Source organism: Ahaetulla prasina, chromosome 7, assembly GCF_028640845.1.
Source record: "Ahaetulla prasina isolate Xishuangbanna chromosome 7, ASM2864084v1, whole genome shotgun sequence".
NCBI classification, from domain to species: Eukaryota; Metazoa; Chordata; class Lepidosauria; order Squamata; family Colubridae; genus Ahaetulla; species Ahaetulla prasina.
In genome coordinates, this window is record NC_080545.1 from 86,481,007 (window position 1) to 86,505,609 (window position 24,603).

At 42.2% G+C, this 24,603-nt stretch overlaps 1 protein-coding gene across 1 annotated transcript in view; it reads left to right on the forward strand.

Annotated features, from left to right (window-relative positions):
- The window catches only part of PTPRO (protein tyrosine phosphatase receptor type O), a 47,622-nt gene extending 26,076 nt beyond the window's left edge, over positions 1-21,546 (forward strand). The window contains exons 9-16 of the mRNA XM_058191510.1: positions 1,118-1,208; positions 2,524-2,600; positions 3,691-3,825; positions 6,000-6,122; positions 8,345-8,499; positions 10,752-10,887; positions 16,032-16,152; positions 20,403-21,546. Coding sequence (XP_058047493.1) covers positions 1,118-1,208; positions 2,524-2,600; positions 3,691-3,825; positions 6,000-6,122; positions 8,345-8,499; positions 10,752-10,887; positions 16,032-16,136 — 822 coding nt within the window. The 3' untranslated portion in view covers positions 16,137-16,152; positions 20,403-21,546. The remainder of the gene's footprint in view (positions 1-1,117; positions 1,209-2,523; positions 2,601-3,690; positions 3,826-5,999; positions 6,123-8,344; positions 8,500-10,751; positions 10,888-16,031; positions 16,153-20,402) is intronic.
- Positions 21,547-24,603: the final 3,057 nt, after the last annotated feature.

A 24,603-nucleotide genomic window follows, 5' to 3' on the forward strand; every position in this document is an offset into this window, starting at 1 on the left:
AGGCACAATGAGTACCAAAACCAATGAACACCAAACAGATTTTTCCCTAAAGGAATAATATAGTGAGTCACAAGTTAGCTGAAACCAACAAGTTCTAGCTTGTGCATCAAGTACCAAACAAACAATGGGTGAAATTTCCATGTCAGAATGCATTGAGTATCAAAATTCAATGAGCTTCAAAGCAGTTGAGTACCAAGGCACTATCGTAATAAGTTATCTTGGCCAGCCTGACAAACACACACTCAGATACGTGTGACACACACACATGTATGTGTGTGATATTTGTACGTGTATCCCTGCTGAGAGATGGTTTGGTGTAGTCTTTCAAGCACCCAGCAAGAAATTGGGAGATTGTGAGCTCAGTGGCACATTGGTTAGAGTGCAGTACTGCAGGCTACTTCTGCTGCCTGCAATTTGGCAGTTCAAATCCCACCAGGCTCAAGGTTAAGTCAGCCTTCCATCCCCCCAAGGTAGGTAAAATGAGGACCCAGATTGTTGGGGGCAATAGGCTGACACTGTAAGCCACTTAGAGAGAGCTGTAAAGCACTATATAAGTCAAAGTGCTATTGCTATTGCTCTGTGCCCCCTTGGGCACACAATGAGCTGGGTGACTTTGGGCAGGTCCCTCTCTCTCAGCCCTAGGAAGAAGACACCAATGGTCAACCACTTCCAAAGACATTGTAGTGTACACTTTGCAAATGTAGGTAGGATGAATGAAGACATTTCTTTCCCACATAATCCCACCAATGTTTGATGTGGATAAAAACATTACTATTTTATTTATTCAGATAAGTAAATATTCATTCACAAAGATGATTTCTCTTAGTCTCAGAATTCCTCTTTTACTTAATTGTATTATTCCTTTTTCTTTTTTTTCCCCCGTCATGTTGTCCATTTTGTCCCATGGAGGAAAGAAAAGCAAGCAAATACTAAGTCAACATAAAATAATGGTTCACGCTCGCAGTTGCCCCCCTTGTTGGGGTTTAGCCCAGCTATTCTTGAAAACAAATGGGTCGCCTTGATTATAATGTTGTTATTGAGTTACCTTGCCTAACGATAAAGATGCTGATACAAAGGATGTCTAAGCATAATGTGTGTGTTTGTCTGTCACACTCAGGAACTGAAACTGATTGGGCTGGAAACCCCACATTTTGCAGCAGATCTTCCCATGAATCGCAGCAAAAACCGCTACACAAATATCCTGCCTTGTAAGTTGTTATTTTAGGAGGGAGTTGCTGTATGCAACATCAGACTTCGTACTGGCATTCAAGTGACATGGAATGCCAGCACTAAAGGTAGCATTGTTGGGAAACTACCAATTATATTTTTTCATGTGTTCTGAGCATTTTTCTTTTTCTATTAGCTTCCTTGCCCTTCTTATTCTTTCCTTCTGAACTACAGAAAGGAGTAAATTTACCACATGGTATTATGTGGTAATTAGGGACGCGGTGGCTCAGGGGCTAGGACGTTGAGCTTGTTGATCGAAAGGTCGGCAGCTCGGCGGTTCGAATCCCTAGTGCTGCCGTGTAACGGGGTGAGCTCCCGTTACTTGTCCCAGCTTCTGCCAACCTAGCAGTTTCGAAAGCACGTAAAAATGCAAGTAGAAAAAATAGGGACCACCTTTGGTGGGAAGGTAACAGCGATCCGTGCGCCTTTGGCGTTGAGTCATGCCGGCCACATGACCACGGAGACGTCTTTGGACAGCGCTGGCTCTTTGGCTTTGAAACGGAGATGAGCACCGCCCCCTAGAGTCGGCAACAACTAGCACGTATGTGCGAGGGGAACCTTTACCTTTACCTTTATTATGTTATTAATTCAACTAATACGACAAGTTTTTGTTGAATAGAAAAGCATAGCACTCTTGTGACTTACATTCCTGACAGCTTTTTCTATATTTAAATCTAACTCATAGAAAAATTTATTTCCTTCCTTCCTTCCTTCCCTCTCTCCATGGAATAAGGTTAGCTTAAGGTTATCAAATGGTATTTGATATGTAATGTGTTCCTGGTAATCCAGAAGTGAAGGGTTTTTCTGGGTGGCAGTCATGAAGTACTTTTTTTCTTTTGTTTACATTTATATCCTGCCCTTCTCCGAAGACTCAGGGCGGCTTACAGTGTGTAAGGCAATAGTCTTATTCTATTTGTATATTTACAAAGTCAACTTATTGCCCCCCCAACAATCTGGGTCCTCATTTTACTTATCCTTATAAAGGATGGAAGGCTGAGTCAACCTTGGACCTGGTGGGACTAGAACCTGCAGTAATTACAGACAGCTGTGTTTTAATAACAGGCTTCTTACAGCCTGAGCCACACTGCGACCCTTTCCCTCTCCTGTATACTTTCCCTCTCCTGTATACAAAACTATGAATGTATTGAAATATCAGCTACTGAAAGTTGATTGACTCCTGATTTTTCCCCAAATGCATTCAAATGCATGCATAAATTTTCAGAGACTTCATTCGAAAATTTGTGATATATATATATTTATGTTGAATTTGTCATTGGATATGTTGTCTTTTTGCAGATGACTTCAGCCGTGTTCAGTTGGTTTCAATGAATGAAGAAGAAGGCTCTGATTACATTAATGCCAACTACATCCCTGTAAGTAACCTGAACTCAGATAAGTGAAAATACAGTTGTATTTTCATAGCTTGGAAAATACTATCCAGACTGTAATAGCAATAGCACCTAGACGTATATACTGATTCATAGCCCTCTCTAAGTGGTTGACAGAGTCAGCCTCTTGCCCCCAACAATCTGAGTCCTCATTTTACTGACCTTAGAAGGATGGAAGGCTGAGTCAACCTTGAGCCAGTCAGGATTGAATTTCTGGCAGTGGGCAGAATCAGCCTGCAATGCTGCATTCTAACCACCGCACCAGCACAACTCTTGTAATGTATGTAAACAGTTAAAATTGTTCCCCCTAATAGCAATTCTAGTTTATGGCATGCCAACTAGTTCCAAAGTTAACAGGGTCACATAAACATAAGAATGTTGATTCTGCTTATGTTGGGCTTCCAATTAATAGATCCCTTGTAAGCAAAAACTCTGAGGCAGGTAGGTCCCTCAAAGAATTGCTTTATTGGAAATAACATATTGGCACATATCTGGTGAAAACTGACTCTGAAGGGTCTCTTTGGTTTTCACCTAATTAAAAGTGAAAATCCCCCCCGCCAATCCCAAACAATCAGTCACATGGCCCAATCAAGGCAACGCCCGCTAGTCTGGTGACATCACTCCTCCTTCCTCTGGCCAGGTGTGAGAACGTCCTTGGTTCCCAAGAGAACATATTTTGTTTTGACTACGCAGCTCCAATTATCGCTAATCTCCCCTCCCTTTCCCTTAGCTCTAGTGTGGCAGCACTGAAGCTCCAAGATGGCTTTGGCCAGACCAGCTTCAGGGTTGACAGACTGCTTAAGCCAGGGGTCTCCAACCTTGGCAGCTTTAAGACTTGTGGACTTCAATTCCCAGAGTTCTGGGAGTTGAAGTCCACAAGTCTTAAAGTTGCCAAAGTTGGAGACCCCTGGCTTAAGCAACACACACAAAATATAAGGGCAGCAGTTACATAAGAATTAATCATTCTGCAGATATCCTTGGGACGAAACGACAGTCTGATGTGGTTTAAAAGGCAACATTTATTTAAAAAGATATATCGATAAAATAATACTTTAGTAAGCTTTTTCTTTTGTAGGGTTATAACTCTCCACAAGAGTATATTGCAACACAAGGACCACTCCCTGAGACAAGGAATGACTTTTGGAAGATGGTTCTCCAGCAGAAGTCACAAATCATTGTTATGCTTACTCAGTGCAATGAGAAGAGAAGGGTATGTAGACCGAGCAGGGCATTAAATAAAATGATATCTGAGGTCACTTCAGTGGTGGACTGCAACCGGTTTAACAACCAGTTCGGTGACTGTGTGCTTTGCGGGCGCCTAACATGCTTGCACACAGCATTCAAAATACAGCAATTTGAAGCTCAGCTGCTTACCTTCTAAGGCAATCCCGGTAAGTAGCATAGTGGAGGCGTGGGAATCAGCCGTGCCGCGCAAATCAGCTGAGCCAGAAAGAAGGAAATATAGGACAGGATAGGGTGGGGGCAGATGGGCGGGGCCAGCTGATCATCAGAACTACCGGTTCGCCTGAACCAGTCCGAACTGGTTGAATCTCATCCCTGGGATTGTCACGGAGTCTTGTTAAAATTCTACATCTAGCATTATCTGTGTGTGCCTCTTTAAGTCATTTTTTGACTACTGGAAAATATCTGCACAGGTTCCTGCAGTCTTCTCAACAAGATTTTGGAAGTGTTTTTAGGGCTGAGAGAGAGGGACTGTCCCAAGATGACTCAACAGGCTTTGTGCCTAAGGCTGTACTGGAACTCCCACTCTCTCAGTTTCTAGCCTAGTGCCATTAACTACTACATTAAACTGGCTAAGCCTCTTGCTGGCCCAGCTGTTCTTTCCTCCTTTATTGGAAGATTAAGTATATGTAGAAGATCAATTCATCCTTATTCGCTGTTCCTGCAACACAACTAAAGGAATTGATTGAGTGATTGATTGATCGATTTATCTGGAGTGCCACATTCATCTCAGATACAGCTGTTCTTTTACTGTCTAAATCCTAAATATTTTTGGAAACAGGCTTTTAGCAAATTTACTGGGATATTTAAGCACGATAACCAGGAAATAAAGGAATTGCAACTGGAAATAAAGCTGAAGCCAATGGATCTCCAGCAATAATGTTATATTGCCACACCTGGAGACAACCAGTTAACATTTGGGCAATCATATTTTGCACCAGCTGTAGATTTTGGAAAGTCTTCAATGGCCGTTGCATGCAGAAAGCATTACAGTAAGTTCAACTGTGAGATGAAACAACCACAAATGAATGTTGCCAATACATCCCACTCCAGCAATAACTACAATTAGCACACAAAGTGTGTCTGATTGAGGTGAATTTTAATTCCTTGGGAACTAATGAATTCAGTTTGTTTCCCCTTTTTGGATGCTCACTCAATAAACCATTTTGCTAATCTTGACCAATTAATCATATGGGCTAACAAAACTAGAAGAGAAATCTTAGATAGCCACTTTACTCAGTGTAGGCCCCACTGAGCTAGACAGACCAGCAGGCTAATTCAATTTAAGGCAAATGCCTTCATTTTAAACTTCCATGATATCTGTGATTAAAGATATTTCTTTGTGTGTTTCTTTGTAACGTATTTGCCTTGGGGCTACCCTAGGCAGCTTTCAACAATAAAATAGGGGGTGGAGGGGAATGATTTAAAAATGTAAACATAACAATAGCAGAGGAATGAAGCAATAAAAAATAAACAATGGAAGAATAATAATATGAAATTTAAAAGATGGGCAGAGGGACAAGCAGGAACACAGACCATTTCTCAAGCAGAATTTGTCCCGATGCAATAAATAAATATTGTAGTTTACACACAACCTGAAAGGTAATTTTTTTAAGGCACTGACAATGCTGGTTAAGGCAGATGGAGTGTACAAGTAGGAAAAATTGCAGGTAGATTTGTTCATCTTTCTTTTTCTCAGTAATACCTAATCCAAAACAGACAAGCCGCTATCCAACACAAAACAACCACCATAATAAAGGGGATGGATTAGGGTCTCCTGGATAAAAACGAATGTGTTTTATGTCTTGATTTGCATGTTCCTGCCTTGGATTCTTGCATCAACTTTGATCGGAGATGAGTTTCACATAATTTTACTACCGGTTCGCTGCGCACCAAAAATATGAACGTGCATGCATACGCATTGCTCTCTCGTGCGTGTGGCTGGCACGCATGCGCACGGTTTAGAAAATTTGGCTAAATAGGACGGCATAGTGCCTCCCGCAGGTCGCCACTACCGGTTTGTCTAAACCGGTCTGAACCGGCTGAGTACCACCACCTGACTTTGACGGTTGCGAAGGAAACCCTCTTAAGACATTTGTTTCCCTGTTTGTAACTTTGCTTTATTTTTTTCCTCCTTCCCAGGTAAAATGTGACCATTATTGGCCTTTTGCAGAAGAGCCGGTTCTTTATGGAGACATCACGGTGGAGATGCTGTCAGAGGAAGAGCAAGCCGACTGGGTGTTCAGGAACTTCAGAATCAGTTATGTAGGTCAATATAAATGGTGCCATGCAACTTTTAGTTGTTAGGAATTCTGCTCCATTAATACCTTTCAGAACTTGATTTTAAATCCCCTAGGCAGGTAGTCCTCGCCTTACAACCATCCGGTTAGCGACTGCTCAAAGTTACCATGGCACTGAAAAAAAAGTGACTTATAATGGGGTCCTCCACTTACGTCAAGCGATCAGAATTCGAGCGCCTGGCAATCAGCATGTATTTACAATGGTTGTAGTGCCCCAGAAGGTCACGTGATCACCATTTGCAACCTTCCCAGCGAGCTTCCCACAAGCAAAGCCAATGGGGGAAGACAGATTTGATTAATGGTCACAGGATTCACTTAGCCACCGTGGCAAAAATGGCGTAAAATGGGGTGCAACTCACTCAACAATTGAAATTCTGGTCCTAATGGTGGTCTTACATCAAGGACTACCTGTACGTTCTATGACGTGTGTGTGTGTGTGTGTGTGTAGATTTCCATTCAACTTTCAGACTTTCCTGCTTATCTTAAGTTTTCATTTACTTCAGACCAGGGGTGAAATCCAAAATTTTTCCCTACTAGTTCTGTGGGCGTGGCTTGGTGGGCATGGCAGGGGAAGGATATTGCAAAATCTCCATTCCCACCCACTCCAGGGGAAGGATACTGCAAAATCTCCATTCCCACCCCACTCTGGGACCAGCCAGAGGTGGTATTTGCTGGTTCTCCAAACTACTCAAAATTTCCGCTACCGGTTCTCCAGAACCTGTTAGAACCTGCTGGATTTCACCTTTGCTTCAGACGGTCTTTTTTTAATCAGCAAATACCGCTGAATATACAAAAAAGTATTTATATGGCGCTCATAGTCCTTTGAGTTCCTTCAATTTCCCAGTGTGAAGTCTATTATTCTGAAATTCCATAATTGTCTCATGCTAGTAGGTCTGACCATTTCCAAGATCAGCCAAGGTTGTCTGGGTGTTATTATCTCTATTTCCCTCTGGGTTTAAATTACACTGCAGAAATAAAGAAAACTTGGATGAGCCATGGTGGCGCAGTGGTTAGAGTGCAGTACTGCAGGCTACTTCTGCTGACTGCCAGCTGCCTGCAATTTGGCAGATCGAATCTCACCTGGCTCAAGGTTGACTCAGCCTTCCATCCTTCCAAGGTGGGTAAAATGAGGACCCAGATTGTTGGGGGCAATATGCTGAGTCTGTAAACCGCTTAGAGAGGGATGTAAAGCACTGTGAAGCGGTATATAAGTCTAAGTGCTATTGCTATAGGGAGAGTTATATGCGCCATTCAGTTCTCAGATCAAATTCCTGGACTCCCAACAGTCTTATATTTAATATTTAGACATTGGTTTCTGGGTCTTGAGGCCCTAAACTAGAACAAAATCTAGACATAATTCACACATGAGTATTACATAAACAATACTTTCCTGTATGTATATATAAAGTTATGTATTTGGGCAGATTTAAGCAAGACATTCAAGTGGGCACCTCGATTAACAATTGCCACAATATATGACTACAATTCTGGACTCAATTGTAGTTGTAAGTTGAGGCTACCTATAGAATCAGAATCAAAATAGAGCTGGAAGGGACCTTAGAAGTCCTCTAATCCAACCCACTGCACAAACAGGAAACCCTATAACATTTCAGACAAGTGGCTGTCCAGTCTCTTCTTAAAAACCTCCAGTGATGGAGCACCCACGATTTTTGAAGGCAAGCTGTTCCACTGCTTAATTGTCCTCACTGTTAGGAAGTTTCTCCTTAATTCCAGGTTGCTTCTCTCCTTGATTAGTTCCCATCCATTGTTTCTTATCTTGCCTTCTGGTGCTTTGATAAATACGTTGACCCCTCTCCTCTTTGGGGCAGCCTCTCAAATACTGCAATGCTGCTATCATGTCCCCCCAGTCCTTCTTTTCTCCAGACTAGCAAACCCAAATCCTGAGACTGTTCTTCATATGTTTTGGTCTTCAGGCTAAAAAAACACAAAAACCCCAACACATTTATTAATTAGCCAGCAACTTTATCTAGGTGAGATGGGCGGCCAACAAGTCTAATATGTAAATAAAATAAATAAATTACACCCCTGCACAGTAGAAAGTTAAGACTGAATACTCTATTCCTACCCAGCTCTATGCTTTGATGATTTTAACCTGTGTAAGTGAGCACTTCACTGGTGATGCGCTGATGTTATTCTGGAACCTTTGTGTTTTTTCCTTCCACTCAGGCAGATGAAGTGCAGGACGTGATGCATTTTAATTACACCTCCTGGCCTGACCACGGTGTCCCTCCCACCAACGCAGCAGAAAGCATTTTGCACTTTGTACAGATGGTCAGGCAGCAGGCGACGAAAAGCAAGGGGCCCATGATTGTACACTGCAGGTACGTTTTTGGCCGCTGGATGTGGAAGATGTGGACATAACGTAGCCGGAAGAACAATTGTGTGTTGCTTCTTGAGCAGTACCAAAGATGTGCTTTTTTTTTTTGCAGTGAAGGAGAAGGGCTATATGTTTTCTTTGCCAACTTAGAAGTTGCATTCTGTTTGGTAGAGAATTCATTGAAGTTTCTGAACTTGTTGGGCAAACGGCTGTTCCACTGACAGGCTGTCCATTTTAAGATGCTTGGATCAGAGAGTTTCACTACCACACGCTGTTTCTTGCCACCTCAGTTCTTCCTACATTACAGTAATTCATTTTAGGGGTGTCGTTATGTATAGCTCCTTATTTTGGGAGAAATTGTGGACATGGCAATCTTTTCCCTATGCTGAAAATCCCAGAATTTTATTTCTATATGTCTTTATCCACTTAAGCCTGTAAACTCCAATAGAAAAATAGATTTCTGCCTCCTCCTCCTCCTCCTCCTCCTCCTGAAAATACTCTAATCCAGCACAGTCTGTTTTTAATTATTTTCATCCTATACAGTCCATCAGTGTCCAAATATTGTTTTCTCCGATTTTATTCATTTACATAAAACAGTTGTCATCATGAGATTCTGAAGATCAGATTAATTTACAAAATTCAGAAATGAAACGGTTCCTGTGCATAGATCTATAGATGAAAATATATGATCCAGTCCAGTGGTGGGATTCAAATTTTTTTACTACCGGTTCTGTGGGCATGGCTTGATGGGCATGGCATGGCTTGTTGGGCGTGGCTTGTTAGGTGTGGCAGGAGAAGTTTACTGCAAAATCCCCATTTCCTCCCGATCAGCTGGGACTCAGGAGGCAGAGAATAGATGGGGGTGGGGCCAGTCAGAGGTGGTACTTACCGGTTCTCCAAACTTCAAAATTTCCTCTACCGGTTCTCCAGAACTGGTCAGAACCTGCTGAAACCCACCTCCTGAGAGGAAGAAACCCACTAATTCAGACACGCAATGTTCGATGAAAGTCTAGTAGCTCATGGATTTAAATGCTACTAAAGCCCTCCTTCAGATGGCGTTGAATTTCAATAGAAGGATGGATGAGCAATATAAAATAAAACCTACCATGGATTTGAGAACTAGTTATCATAATGTGCTGAACAGCATGGACTGGAGTTTATCTTTTTCTGCTCCAAAACATGCAGAAAAACATGAGGGAATTGCACATGGAACCTAGCAATTTGGAAGACAAACCAACCAGATTTGTTCTTTTCCTCTGATGTGATGTGATGGAATAGAGGGCCAATTATCACTTTCTTATAGGCATGGCCAGACCCCATCCTTAATCATGACACTATCAAACTAAGAGTTTTCTCCCTCTGTTGTATATTATTAGGAGAAATGCTTTAAATTTCCATATTTAGGTTTCCCAAATATTCACCAAAGCATATGTTGTAATAATAACGAACATTAGATGGTGGGATATATGGTATGCTGTGCTGATCAATATTTATGTGTTGTTTCTCCATGTCATATAATATATGTGGGTACATGCATAATTATCTATCTATCTATCTATCTATCTATCTATCTATCTATCTATCTATCTATCTATCTATCTATCCACCTACCTATCTATCTACCTATCTATCTACCTATCTATCTATCTATCTATCTATCTATCTATCTATCTATCTATCTATCTATCATCTATCTATCCACCTACTGTGTTTTCCCAAAAATAAGACCCTATCTTATATTTTTTTGAACCCTGAAATAAGCGCTTGGCCTTATTGCCATGTTCTCAAAAGCCCGATTGGACTCATTATCAGGGAATGTCTTATTTTGGGAGGAAAGAGGCTATTTATCTATCTATCTATCTATCTATCTATCATCTATCTATCATGTTTATATTCGATATTAGAGGTGGAAATCCTTTGAGAGCTGTATGCAACGTAATTTCATTTTAATGTATGCTCATTAGTGTATATTCAGAAGTATTCTATTCTTATGCAGCTGATTTCCCAGAACAGAATGCAAAATAAGCATATTTCTCACCTCAGAAGCAATAGTATCAGTGGTGGGTTGCTCCCCTTTCTGTCCGGTTCTTGCGAACCGGTAGTAAAAGTGATGGGAGGCTCCGCCCACCCATCCAGCCACCATAACTGACGATCTGCGCATGCGCAGAAGTGCGTGTGCAGTCCCTTTACAAACTGGTAGTAAAGGTAAGTAGAACCCATTCCTGAATAGTATATAACATTATGTTTGTTTTGCAGTGCTGGTGTAGGACGAACCGGGACCTTCATAGCATTAGACCGGCTTTTACAACACATTCATGATCATGAATTTGTAGATATATTGGGAATGGTGTCCGATATGAGGTCTTATCGGATGTCCATGGTTCAGACAGAGGTATGACTTTTACTTATGCATGTTTCAAACAGCCAGATTGATTCATTTATTTGCTTGAGGCTTCCTTTGGTTACTGAGAAACATATAGGCCTTCATCCTGCAGTGGATAAACAACGGCTAGAACAATGACTAGAAAATATAGAATATTGAACATCACTCTATAAAAGAAGTAACTGGCATAAATGGAAAGAATTGAAACCAGGGGCAGAAGATAAAATAGCTGTGCCTCCAAAGGGTGAACATCTGTGAGAGTGCAAACATAGCATCACCATTATCCTTTTTGCCTATTTGTTTATTAGATTTAACCCCAACTTCCATTCAGGAGTTCAAAGCAAATGTACATAGAGCTCTTTCTGCCTTTCTGCCCATGTAGTGGGTCAGGCTGAGAGAAAATGGCCTCAATCGTGCAGTGGGAAGGATGTAGACCTAGTCTTGGGAATGCAGAAGGAAGGAGTGAACCGTTAAGGAGAGAACTTTTAGGGAAGATCTTTCAGTCCTAAGAAAGAGGAAAACATGAGCCTCAAGAACCCCCACCTTGATTTGGTATAAAAAGAGGTATACGATGGGACAGAAAAAAACTCTGACAGGCTTTCAGGGTTCTGTTATTCTACCTTGCAACTATAAAAACCATGGTAGGAACTATGCCTGTTTCTTGGCCTGCCTCGAAGGGTTAACAAGCAAAGACTCTTCATTACTGAGGTGGACTTGGGCCATATATCTGTGTTTGCATGTCCAGAGGTAGGTCTTTGTTATGTAGAATATGCCTTCTGTGCATCCACCTTGCCCCAAAAACGTGCCTAAATAGGATGGTACAGAGCCCGGGGGGGGGGTTGGCAGGCCCACCCGCGATTTCCGCTACCGGTCCTGGCAAACCGGTCCGAACCGGCTGAATGCCACCTTTCGTTCAGACACACAGAATCTAGAACCAGCTCCTGGACATGCTATTTTTTTATGAGCAGTTCTTTTCGTGTATTAATTTCGGAGGGAGAATTCATACATGACTCCCCCCCCCCTTGAAAACCCCACTGCAATCTGAGATGGTACAGTCCAGCAGCAATATTTTACACTGCTATTTGCATCGTAATCCAAGTGGTTTTTTTTAAAAGAAATAATTGTATTACCATTTTAAAAAAAGAAATACAGAAACAACAATATACAGAACGACTAGTACAAATTAATTATTTGTTTAGTTACAAAACCATCAAGCATAAAAAACAGACACGCAAACAAATAAGGGGGGAAAAACAGTAAACAGAGGCATACTAAATTGATATATATCCGTTAAAATGTTCATAAAATTGTATCAAGTTAGGCATAAAATTATTCATTCTTGTAAAATGTTACAAAATCTGGGCCAGAAGGAAATATAGTGTCTTGTTTTTGGATTACTACCATGTGTCTCAGAAAACAAGACCGAGTCTTATTTTCTTTTAGGCTTGAAAGTAAACACTGGGGCTTATTTTTGAGGCAGCCTTACTTTTTTTGAGGTGCAGCAGGTCAGACTCGCTGAGCTGGACGCTCCATGGACGTACTGTTGCCTCCATTTCGAACCTTCAGCGTTTAGAATGGAGGGTTTTTGGCAAATGGGAGGAAAATGGGGAGGGGGATTTTGCTGCCTGTCATCCTTCCTTCAGTCTGTGCTGAGCTTGAGGAATGGATGAAAGGCAGGAAAATTTCCCTCCCCATTTTCTTCCCATTCCCTAAAATGCCTCCTGCGAGCCTCCCAAAAAGAGGGAAAAAGCAAAGCAGCTGGCTCCTGGAGCTGCCAGCTTCGGGGAAGCGGTCCAACAAGCAGAAGCACTGAGCCCAGAAAGAGAAGGGCAAAAGCGGTATTTGCACTGCCCCAAGAGGCCAGCGGGCTGCAGCTGCAGTCGGAGAGTTGCCCCCTTCATGCCTGCGCCACCACTCATGCTGGCCACGCCCATCTCCCCAGGCTTATTTTTGGGTTGGGGCAATATTAGGCCCACCCCCAAAAAAATTAGGGTTGGTCTTATTATTGAGGTGGGTCGTGTTTTCGGAGAAACACGGTAGAAAAATGCCTTTTCAAAAGAAGGCAAACTTTCCTTGAATCCAGTATTTCATGTGGGATAATAGTCCTTTTCCACTTTTTCAAAATAATCCTCTCGGCTGTTCCTTATGCATCCAAGTCATTGTTACAACCTTGAAGGTCAGAGCTGATGTTGGTCCTTTTAGATACCTTCATTTTCCATTTGCTTGTTGAGTTGCTTTCAATTAACCTTTCTTCCAAAATATCCACGGATGAGATATTGCCCACTTTTTGTAAGGATGGTGAAACCCTGCTGTTTGCCAGCTGGTCAAACCTCCTGCTCCTCTGGCAAAATCATGTTATGTCTTGCCTCCTTCTCTTCTTACACACAACCACAGTAGGGTGCTGTCATGCTTCAGCAATTCAGGTCTAGCTTATTGAATGCCCCAAATGTGTGGCAGCATGAAACCCTGAAGAGCAGGATATGATGTGTTGAATTACCAAGATCGGAATAGTAGAATAATTGTGGAGTTGGGAAGGAATGTAAAAACATTTATTTATTTATTTATTTTATTTTATTTTATTATTTTATTTTATTTTGTCACAACAGTATACGCAAACATTGACATAAAAACAACAACACATCATATAGACATATATATAGGCTAAAATATGTATATATATATATAAGCAAAAGTATTAATTTGATATAATGAAAGGGAACAATAGGACAGGAACAGTAGGCACTTTTGTGCTCTTATGCACGCCCCTTATAGTCCTCTTAGGAATGGGGTGAGGTCAATAGTAGACAGTTTTTGGTTGAAGATTTTGGGATTTTGAGAAGAGACCACAGAGTCAGGTAGTTAGTTCCAAGCGTTAACAACTCTGTTACAAAAGTCATATTTTCTGCAATCAAGATTGAAGCGGTTAACATTAAGTTTGAATCTATTGTTTGCTCTTGTATTATTGCGATTGAAGCGGAAGTAGTCTTTAACAGGAAGGACACTGCAATAGATGATTTTGTGTGTTAAAACACATGTCTTGTCAGAGTCGGCGGAGTTCTAAGTTTTCTAATCCCAGGATTTCAAGTCTGGTGGTATAAGGTATTTTGTTGTTTTCAGAGGAGCGGAGAACTATTCTTATAAAATATTTCTGGACGCGTTCAATTGTATTAATGTCTGAGATGTGGTATGGGTTCCAGACAGGTGAGCTGTATTCAAGAATAGGTCTAGCAAATGTTTTGTATGCTCTGGTTAGTAGTGTAGAGTTTTTGGAAAAGAAGCTGCGTAAAATTAGGTTTACAATTCTTAGAGCTTTTTTTGTTATGTAGTTGCAGTGGGCTTTGGCACTTAGGTCATTTGATATGAAAACTCCAAGGTCTTTAACAGGGTGGGGGTCGTCTGTAAGGTAATGTCCATCAAGCTTGTACTTAGTGTTAGGGTTCTTTTTCCCAATATATAAGGCATTTGCTGGTTGAGATTTGGAGTTGCCAAGTTTTAGACCAATCGGATGCAAAGTATTTGTATATTTAGTCAGTCACACAGTATATATAAGCATAAGCATGAAATAATTATACAATATATAAGCATATATATGAGTATGATTATGTAATAACTATATTAATTGGATATAATGAAAGGAAACAATAGGACAGGAACGGTAGGCACGCTGGTGCTCTTATGCACGCCCCTTACAGACCTCTTAGGAATGGGGTGAGGACAATAGTAGACAGTTTTTGGTTGAAGCTTTGGGGATTTTGGGAAGAGACCACAGAGTCAGGTAGTGTGTTCCAAGTATTAACAATTCTATTACTGAAGTCATATTTTCTGCAATCAAGATTGGAGAAAATATGACTTCAGTAATAGAATTGTTTTTACATGCTTTATGGCAGCTTATCCCCAACGTTAGGATGTACAGGTTTACTGTTCTTGAATTCTGTGGGGTTGTTGGTTGTTTTTTTTGGGGCAACACTTCTGTTTCATGCCCTGTTGAATTTATCTCGCATTCCAGCAAGAATTCCAAATCAGCTGTTTCCCAGTGTGACACAGTTCAATTGCAATTCAGGCAACACGAGACGGTTAGTGTCGGATCACCATTCAGATTTGGGCTGCAAATATTCAGAACCACCAAGTGGTGGCAGTAAAGAGTTAATGTATTTCTTGGCTGCTGCCTGCTGGTCATCTGCATTTTTCTACTCGAGATATGGTAGTTCTAGATCTAGAATAACGCAAAATAGGAAAAGGTGTGCTAACCCAGTGGCCTCCAACCTTTTGGGTACCAGGGATTGATTCCATGGAGAGAAGTTTTTCCATGGACCGGACGGGGCGTGGTTTCGTCTGCTGCCTGTATCCCGCAGCTAAGGCTTTGCTTGTTTGCATGGCCCAGTTGCTGGCATGCCACGGACTGGTGTCAGTCCACAGATTGGGGCTTGGGGACCCCTGTTCTAACCTCTTCATCCATTTATTCATGCATAGAGTGTATGTATTCTCATGTCCAGAACAAGTGGTGAAAATACATCTAATTGGCCGCTAGATGTCAGTTTCCCTTTAAGGAGCAAATTTAGAGCAACTCTTCTGAATTCATTTCGGTATAAACCTGCAAAGCAAACATCATTCTCTTTCCACCTGGTTTCAGGTTTCTTTATGCAGTGGAAAATTAATCCTCCTGGTTCACCACGTGGCCCATAAGCCTTCTTGATGAAACAGAAGCTAATGTTGTACGCTCACAAACAGTAGACGGGCACTTCGAAGGACATTTTTGAAATCCCCTAAAACTGTAATACCTGAACGGTCTTGTAAATCTTGCAATGCTGCCTGGGGTATTCTTGGAGTTGAAGTCCACCTTTGTTAAAATGGCTAAGGTTGGGAAATGCTGGTTTACAAAAAATAAATAAATAAATAAAGAGATCAGAACATTAATGAAATCATAAAGTAATGTTCTTATCTGAATTTTGGAGGAAATAAAGCCAAGATTTGTATTATTATTATTATTATTATTATTATTATTATTATTATTTTGGTGCTGACAAGTCTAGGAAAATAGATGAAATATCTTGTAATAAAGCTGGCTAAAGGACAGCCCAAATGTATTGGGAAACAGGGGACCTTTCATAAATATATATGGGTGACTGGTGGTGTTTTTGGTTCTCTTTCTACAGGAACAATACATTTTTATTCACCAGTGCGTGCAACTGATGTGGCTAAAGAAGAAACAGCAGTTTTGCATTAGCGATGTCATATATGAGAATGTCAGCAAGTCGTAATTCCAGGTCACAGGTGGTAAGTTGGGAACTTTTTTTCTTGGCTGGTTGTGTTCCCATGGGCTCATGCTTGTTGCTTAGGCATAGGCCACTGCAGCCATAAATATTACCGCGAGGCCTTTATATACTGTTCTGTGCTTTTGCAGTGAAGCTCCATAAACTAGCCTTAGCTACAGGCTGCCCTTTACAGAATAACAGAGTTGGAAGGAACCTTGAAGGTCATCTAGTCCAACCCCCTTCATGAGCAAGAAACCGTATACCCGTGAGGGCAAACCTATGGCACGTGTGCCAGAGGTGGTGCGCCGAGCCCTCTCTGATGGAATGCGAGCTGTCACCCCAGTTTAGCTCTGCTGTGCATGCGCGCGTGCCTCCCGCCGGCCAACTGGTCTTTGGGTCTCTGCCCTGCATGCACGGGGGGCAGGGGGGTAACATGTGGGGGTCGCCCACGCATGCGGGGCATAGGACATGTGCAGGAGGCGCACGCATGCGTGGGGGTTGGGGTGCATGCATGGGGGCTATGCATGCATTGTATTTTGGGGGTTCAGAAACCTGCATCAAGGCAGCCTGTTTCACTCCTTTTCCCCCACCCAAAAAAAAGCAATATACAATGATATATTTATATTATTACATTTCTTAGGGGGACAACGGCTAAAAATCTTCCAGGAGGTGAGAGAAAACATTAGCACAGCAACTGCAGCGATCATTGCTAAAAAAAAGAAAGTGTTAGCACAGTACATTGTCGATTTGCATTTGTTAATGAGCAGCCCAAATTAACCACAAAGCAATTTCCTGAAATGTTTAAGGGCCATTAAAAAGCTCTGGGTGCTGAAAGACCCTGGCAGAGATGGCTCCTTCCCATGATGGTCACCACCAGAGGGAGCCATAGGATGGACAAGCATATACTGTAAGTGTCCACCCGAATGGACTTTGATTCGGTTGCGAGTTAAAGAACTTCCTCTGCCAGGCCCACCAAGCCACGCCCACCAAGCCATGCCACACCCACCAAGCCGCACCCTCAGAACCGGTAGTAAAAAAATGTGAAACCCACCATTGATACATACATACATACATGCATACATACATACCCTGTTTCTCCTAAAACAAGACATCCCCTGATAATAAGCAGAATTGGGCTTTTGAGCGCATGTGCTAAAATAAGCCGCCCTGAAAATAAGCCCTCCCTGGAAAAAAGCCCTCCCCAAAAATATTTAAACGCATGCGCAGCCGGTCCCCACCATTTCCTCTGGTTAGGGTTAGGCAGACAGAGCTGGAAATCAGGTAAGACAGCACGAAGAGCCCCGTCTTGCTCCATACGCCCCAAAATAATAAGACCTCCCTGAAAATAAGGCCAAGCGCTTATTTCGGAGGTCAAAAAAATATAAGACAGGGTCTTATTTTTGGAGAAACACGGTACATACATACATACATACATACATACATACATATGCCAGGTTGGAAAGTTATGAGTTAATGCTGTTTCGTTAAAATGGCGGAAAAGGGATCTCATCCAACTTTCTTGCCTATTCACCTTTTACTGAACAGATTGATTGATTGATTGGTTGGTTGGTTGGTTGGTTGTGTGTCCTTCCTTTCATTCAATAACTCAAAGTGGTGTTGGAAGAAATGTCCTTCTGGGTTCAGTTCCATGTGGGGAGAAAGACACTGGAAACATGGCGGCTGCTTGGAAAGATGGTTTTTTAATGGTGGACAGGATCACATGCCTTGAAGATATTGGGTGTAGGGGAAAAAACGGGGAAGAGATGCTGAGAGTGCCTGAGTTTTTATACCCTCTCTGGGCTTTAGAATTTGAGCTTGTGTTCTGATTGGTTGTCAGACTCCCATGGGGCCATGCAGGGGTAACTTCGTAGGTTGTGTTTTTGAGTCCCAGGCTTGGTTGAGCCTTGCTGGGTGAGGATGTAATGAAAGGGCTTTGGGCAATTCCTACTATGGCTCTGCCTGGAGGAGGTAGATCTTTGTTATGTAGAATAGACTGGCCCAGGCCTTAATGGCAGATGACAAAGGTGTGGTGGTGGGGGGGGCTGAGTTTCTGCCTCCCTTTTAGGGGAAATATTCTGCCCTTTTAATATTTCCTAAAATATCTCATTTTCCTAGGAAAAGGACAAGTGCTAACTTCCTATAGTGATATACACGCACTATATACACTGTAGAGAGCCAGTTAGAATTATTCAAGCTTCTGTTTAAGATACTGGCAAATTGGAAGCTTTCAAGGCTCAAGTTTATTTGATATTTTTTCCCAACAGAAGGAACTAAGTAGCTGAAAATAATTAACACGGGGATCAATACAAAAAGTAAATTAAATGTGAAACCAATACAGTGCTCTGACTTCCTTTCTGAAAGGGAAAAAACTGCATAGTGGTTAGTTGGTTGGTTGATGGATTGATTTTGACTGATTGATTCCACAGAGAGCCCTGCAAAATACATTTGCAAAGTGAGACGCTCCTTATTCTGAAGTCTCTCCATTTTGTTTGGTCTTCTGCCTGATCCTTCCCCCTAGAAGTCATCCAGCTTTCCAAGGCAATTGAACGTGATTGTCCCCCAGGGCTGTTTTGTTTCCTAAAGACTTGTATATTTCTGAAAAGCTAAAACAAATTAAAAAGAGAGGGATCCACTCAGAAAGCATTTGATGTCTTGTCAAATTAATGACAATAAAAACATATGATACATGCAGTAGTGAAATTCTACCAGTTTACGCCAGTTTGGCCGAACCGGTGATGATAAAAACTACTTACATGGCATAGGGCCGGGTTACTTACGGGACCGTCTACTGCCACCAATTGCCTCCCACCGACCCGTACGCTCTAACAGAGAGGGACTCCTTAGGGTGCCGTCCGCCAGGCAGTGCCGACTGGCGACACCCAGAGGAAGGGCTTTCTCTGTGGGGGCTCCCACCCTCTGGAACGAGCTTCCCCCAGGGCTGCGCCAATTTCCCAACCTCCGAACCTTCCGCCACGAGCTTAAGACACATCTATTTATTTGCACAGGGCTAGCCTAGGGTTTTTAGTTTTAAATTTAGTTTTAATGGGGTTTTATACTATTTTAGTGATATTTTAATTTCAGCCTAATTAATAAGTTTTTAATTGTTGTTTTTATTTGTATTATTCTTATGTTTTTATTTGGCTGTACACCGCCCTGAGTCCTTCGGGAGATAGGGCAGTATAAAAATTCAAACAAACAAACAAACAAACAAACAAATAAATAAATAAATAAATAAATAAATTAATTACCGGTTTGGGCGAACTGGTAGTAAAAAAAAGCTGCCAGTTCCTCCGAATTGGTATTTCCGATGATCAGCTGTGCCGCACAATTTAAAATTGCTAGAAAGCAGGAAATCCAGGAAAGCAGGAATTTAAATCACGCGGCACAGCTGGTCCTCCCCACTGCTGTTCTACTTACCTTCCCAAGCCTCTTTTTTCCGCATGAAACACGCATTTGGCACGTAATGTGCATATGCGTGCATGCAGCGTGTGTTTGGTGTGCACTATGCATGCACATGCAGCATGCATTTGGCACACACCACGCATGCGCAGCCAGTGAACCAGTGCGAAACCAATTCAGATTTCACCTCTGGATACATGCAATAATTCATATAAATATAAGTAATCTAATCATTCAATGTAATGCAGTCAGTGAAGACAAAGAATGAGTGAATAAAGGATCTAATTCCATCCGGTCATGCAAAGATGGGACTATGTAACTTGAGAGTATGTAATATGCAAATAGGTTTATGTGTTTAAAAGATTAAAATCTGACTCTTGGAGCATTCAGAATCAAAGCCTTCTATATTTGTAAAACTCTAGCAGCAGCAGGCCTGCTGAGTGAAATTTTACTTTCAGGAAAAAGGATATATGTAAAGGCATCTATGTGCAGCATTCATATATTTTGGCTATATCAAAGGATACTTTACCTTCAAGACTCTTTTACAAAAATGTTGGTTTATTTAAGGCAGTGTTTTGCAATCTTGGCAACTTAAAGATGTGTGGACTTCAATTCCCAGAATTCCCTAACCAGTATGGCTGTTTGGGGAATTCTGGGAATTCAAATCCACCTATTCTTTAAGTTGTCACAGTTGAGAAATACTGATTTAAAGAGTGAATCTGCTAAAATAGAACTAATCAGCTGATAAGGATTTCAACGAATTGCACAGGTTGGTGATCTATCAACATTAGAGTTATTAAGGTATTGCTGTTCTTCCAAAAGGGACCAAATTATTACTATTATTTCCTCTTTTTTTCTTTCTCTTTCTTGCAGATGAAGCTGTGAAATGCATCCATCTTCCTCGGCTTCAGATTTTAATTCTCTCCCCCTTCTTTTTGGTTTTTGTTAACTGCTTTCCAATTTGCCATGGACAAGAGCTGCTTTGCAGTACATGGACAAATGAAAAAAAAAAAGTATATTTTACATCCAGAAGTTCTGGGGAAACATAGCCTTAAGGAACCTGCAGTGTCTTGTTTGGACTCTTGATCAATTTTTTTAAAGTTAATAACAGGACCAAACTCAACTCGGGGTGGCACCTCAAAGGGACAATCTAATAATGTGCATAAATGTAACATGCTCTGGATCATTTTCTGTTGTTTCTGAAACAAATTTGTTTAATATGTTTTAATTTAATGCGCAGGTTAAACTTAAAGGTTACCGAATGTGCAATATTCCAGATTCAGTCCAAACTGCTGCGGGCTTTCTCCATGTACGTGGATGGAGCAACATGGACTCTTACCAAACACAGGAACAGACAGGGTTAGCATTGAGATATTAACTCATTAGCAAGCAAGGAAGATTGTAGAAGCTGGAAGAAAAGCTAAAACTTTGCTACTGAGACAACATCCTCGCCAGGACTCCCCAGCAAGGAGACTCAAGAAAGAGTACACCCTTTAAAACTGGCCTGGTCCAAAGCTAGAAGTTGAAGGAGCAGATTTCATCATTAACTGCAACTTCTTCAAGTGTCAAAGGTTACTGTTATCCTTTCACAGAGATTTGGGCAGCCCTGAACCAACCTGTTCTTTTGCCTCTGCTGCCAAGTGGGGGAGAGAAATTCCTGTGCACTTAGATTCAGAGTGGAACTATGGATAGCCACAAGGTGCTATACTAGGTAGGATTCACTGGAGGAATGAGCACCATGGGTGTACTGATTTTTAGTTGTCTTTGCTGCATAGAGTTTTTTTCCATTTGTTTGGTTCCGTTCACTTCTGTGTAAAAAAAAAAAAAATAAGATGCTTGTCATTTGGGGGGTAGAGAGAAAAGGTGCCATGCAGGATGCAGCTTAATGGTGCCAACACGCTGAAAAATGTCAAAGGATACTAACAAGGATTTCTTTTGGCATGCTTGGTGCATGCAAATGATTGCTTTGTTCAAGACTTACTACCAAGTGCCAGGCTTCAGTTTATTGCAGGGCATACATTTTAATTGACCCCCAGCATGTCATGTGAACTATGGCTATTTTAATCTTGTGCATAACTTGCAGTCGTCCTTGGAACAACTGGTATTCAGTGCCAGTATCTTTGAAAGAGGGAAAGTCCATGTTGTCATTGAAGGCTTTGAGGGTGTGGAAACAAGTACAAGAGATCATATTTTCATAAGACTGCTAATCTAAATTGGGCAGGGCTCGAAGGTGATAACATAGTGCACAATCGTAACAACCCCTCAACTACTGTACAGTTTAACAATCACAGCAGAAGTAAAATGCCTTCTCAATGAGTCATCCAGTTGCACAGCTAACAACAAGAAGCACATGGGTAGCAATTGTTCTGACCTAGGCTTCCCAAGAGCATGAAACAGACTCCTTGTCCCGACAAAAACCCCTTTTTATTAAATTACTGTGAATTTCTCTCATTTACATCCAGCAAAGTCTTCCAAGGGAGAATTTACAGTCACAGACCTTAGCTGGCTTGGAGAGCTGCCAGGCCGATATCTTCAAAACTTGGCAAGAAGTCTCTGAGAGTCACGAACCAATTAAGTGAACTAATTGTCTCCTGCAAACTCCCCTCCCCTTTCGCTCCTCTTTATTCCTTATTGGAGGAGCTATTCACCGTCTACCTGTGGCTTTACACCCGAGTCGATCCTTGTTCCTTAGCTGTTCCTTTCTCCTGGCAACTCTGCGCATGCGCACACTGGGAACAGGCTCCAGCTGTTCTTCTGCCCCAATGATGTCCGACTCCGAAGGCAGCTGACAACTGTTAGGCGGCCCTGGCCCCATCTCTGCCTCTGATGCAGAGCACTCATCAGGGCCTTCTCCAGACTCCAGGACTGGCCCATGTTCCTCCCCAATCTCCTCATTGTCTGAGTCTGCCACCAGCTCTGCTGGCCACTGGCGGGCCACAACAGCAATCACCCCATAGATAAGAGAGAACTACCAGTTTATCAGACAAATAAATAATCTACCACCACAGCAATATATCAAACCACTTTCAAACAACTTCTGAACACAGGACTCTCCTAGGTAACCACATGCAAACAGGTAAAACTGGACTCCTGTGCTAAGGATACCTGGCACCATCACAGAACGCCTGCAATTCCAAAGCCAAGCTGGAGAATTGCAACACTGCCTGCTGACACCAAAGCTTCAAAGCGGAGAAGTCTTATTGTCTCTGCAAAACTGATTTGTTTTTAATTTGTGCCAGCAGGAAATTAGAAGCAGTCTTGGGGGAATAAGTATGCACCCTTATTTGGAAAGGTAATTTGCCACACATTCCCTTAACTGCTCCACGAAGCCTACAAAAGACAGACATAAAAGCCGTACAGGGAGTCCTTGACTTAACAACAGTTCACTTAAGTGTGAAGTGACCATTCGCACAAACCGTTCGAAGTTACGACGGCACTGAAAAAAAGGGACTTACGAGCATTTTTCACACTTGTGACCTTTGCGGCATCCCCACAGCCATGTGATTTATACTCAGATGCTTGACAACTGACTCCCATTATAATGATGATTGCACTGTCCTGCGGTCATGTGCTCACATTTTTACAACCTTCTGTCAAGCAAAGTCAGTGGGGAAACCAGATTCTCTTAACGACCATCTTACTAATTTAACAACTGCAGTGATTCGCTTAATAAACGTGGTAACGAAAGTTGTAAAATGGGGCAAAACTAACAAATGTCTCACTGAGGGACATAAAATCTGGGTTCCATTGTGGCCGTGAGATGAGGACTACCTGTACTGAAGCATAGCATTAAAAACACAACAGATAAAGCAGGGGCATTAAAGATCCGTATCTATAAATGTACCTCCAAACTATTAACAGGAAGGGGATTGCCAAGATCACCTTAAGGCAGGGGTGTCAAATTCTCTCTCATTGAGGGCCACATCAGGGTTATGTTTGACCGCCAGGGCCTGAGGTGGGCGTGGCCAGGATGGGTGGGGGCAGCCCAACCTCACTTGTGACGGAGGCGCCTGTGGTGGCCCGAATGCTCTGTTAGCAAAAACAGACTCCCGAGCTCCATTTTTGGCTGCCAAAAATTGGCAGTCATTGGCTCCATTGGCAATCCTCTGCCAATGAAAACGCACATGGCCCTCCTGAGCTCAGAGGGTTGCAGGAGGCCGTGGCAGCTGAAAACAGAATTTGGGAGCCTGTTTTCGCTGGCAGAAGCGTCACGGGCCGGTCCTCTGCTGTTTCCAGGGCGGGCCCGCAGGTCAGATCTAAGTACCCCGCGGGCTGCATCCAGTCCCTGGGCCTTGCGTTGGACATCCCTGCCTTAAGGGGACAGCAGTGTATGAAACTCCACTGAGGCCATGAAAAACTTGGTATCTCCTAAGTACAATGGCAGATGGAGGCAACATATGGATGAGTGGAAGTGCAAAAACTTGTAACTGTCATATTGATGGGTTTTTGGGGTGTCCAAACCTAGCAAGCACCCAATTTCCTCAAAGCAATCCTGATTTGTAAACTGGCAATTGATTCTATCTGTTTTCCCATGCAACTCTTATTACTCAGCTGATCTCAAAAGGCCTACATGGCTAAGAAGAAAATCCCAAAAGTTTTGCCTAGACGGGGAAATGAAAAAAGAAGAAGGGAAAACCACTTCTGTATTGTTGCCAGGAAAACTGTATGGATCTGTCCACGTAGCCCCCGAGATTTGAATTTTACTCAAATGAGCTCATACCTCTCACAAACCCGACCCATATGAACTCAAACTGATTGTGGATGGCAAATTCTCCACGGTAGGACCAGGGGTGAAATTCTACTGGTTCGGACGAACCAGTAGTAAAAAAAAAATGCTACCGGTTCAGGCGAACTGGTATTTCTGACAATCAGCTGTGCTGCGTGATTTATATCCGCTAGAAAGCAGGAAATTCTGATTTCTAGCAAATCTAAATCGTGTGGCACAGCTGTTCCCCCCCCCACTGTTCTACTTACCTTTGCAGACTCAGAAAAGGCTTCTTACTCCTTTTTTAGCGCTGTGCGGTAGTGCCTGTGGTGCGCGGCAGCGTTTGCGGTGCGCGCAAAGCAAACCGGT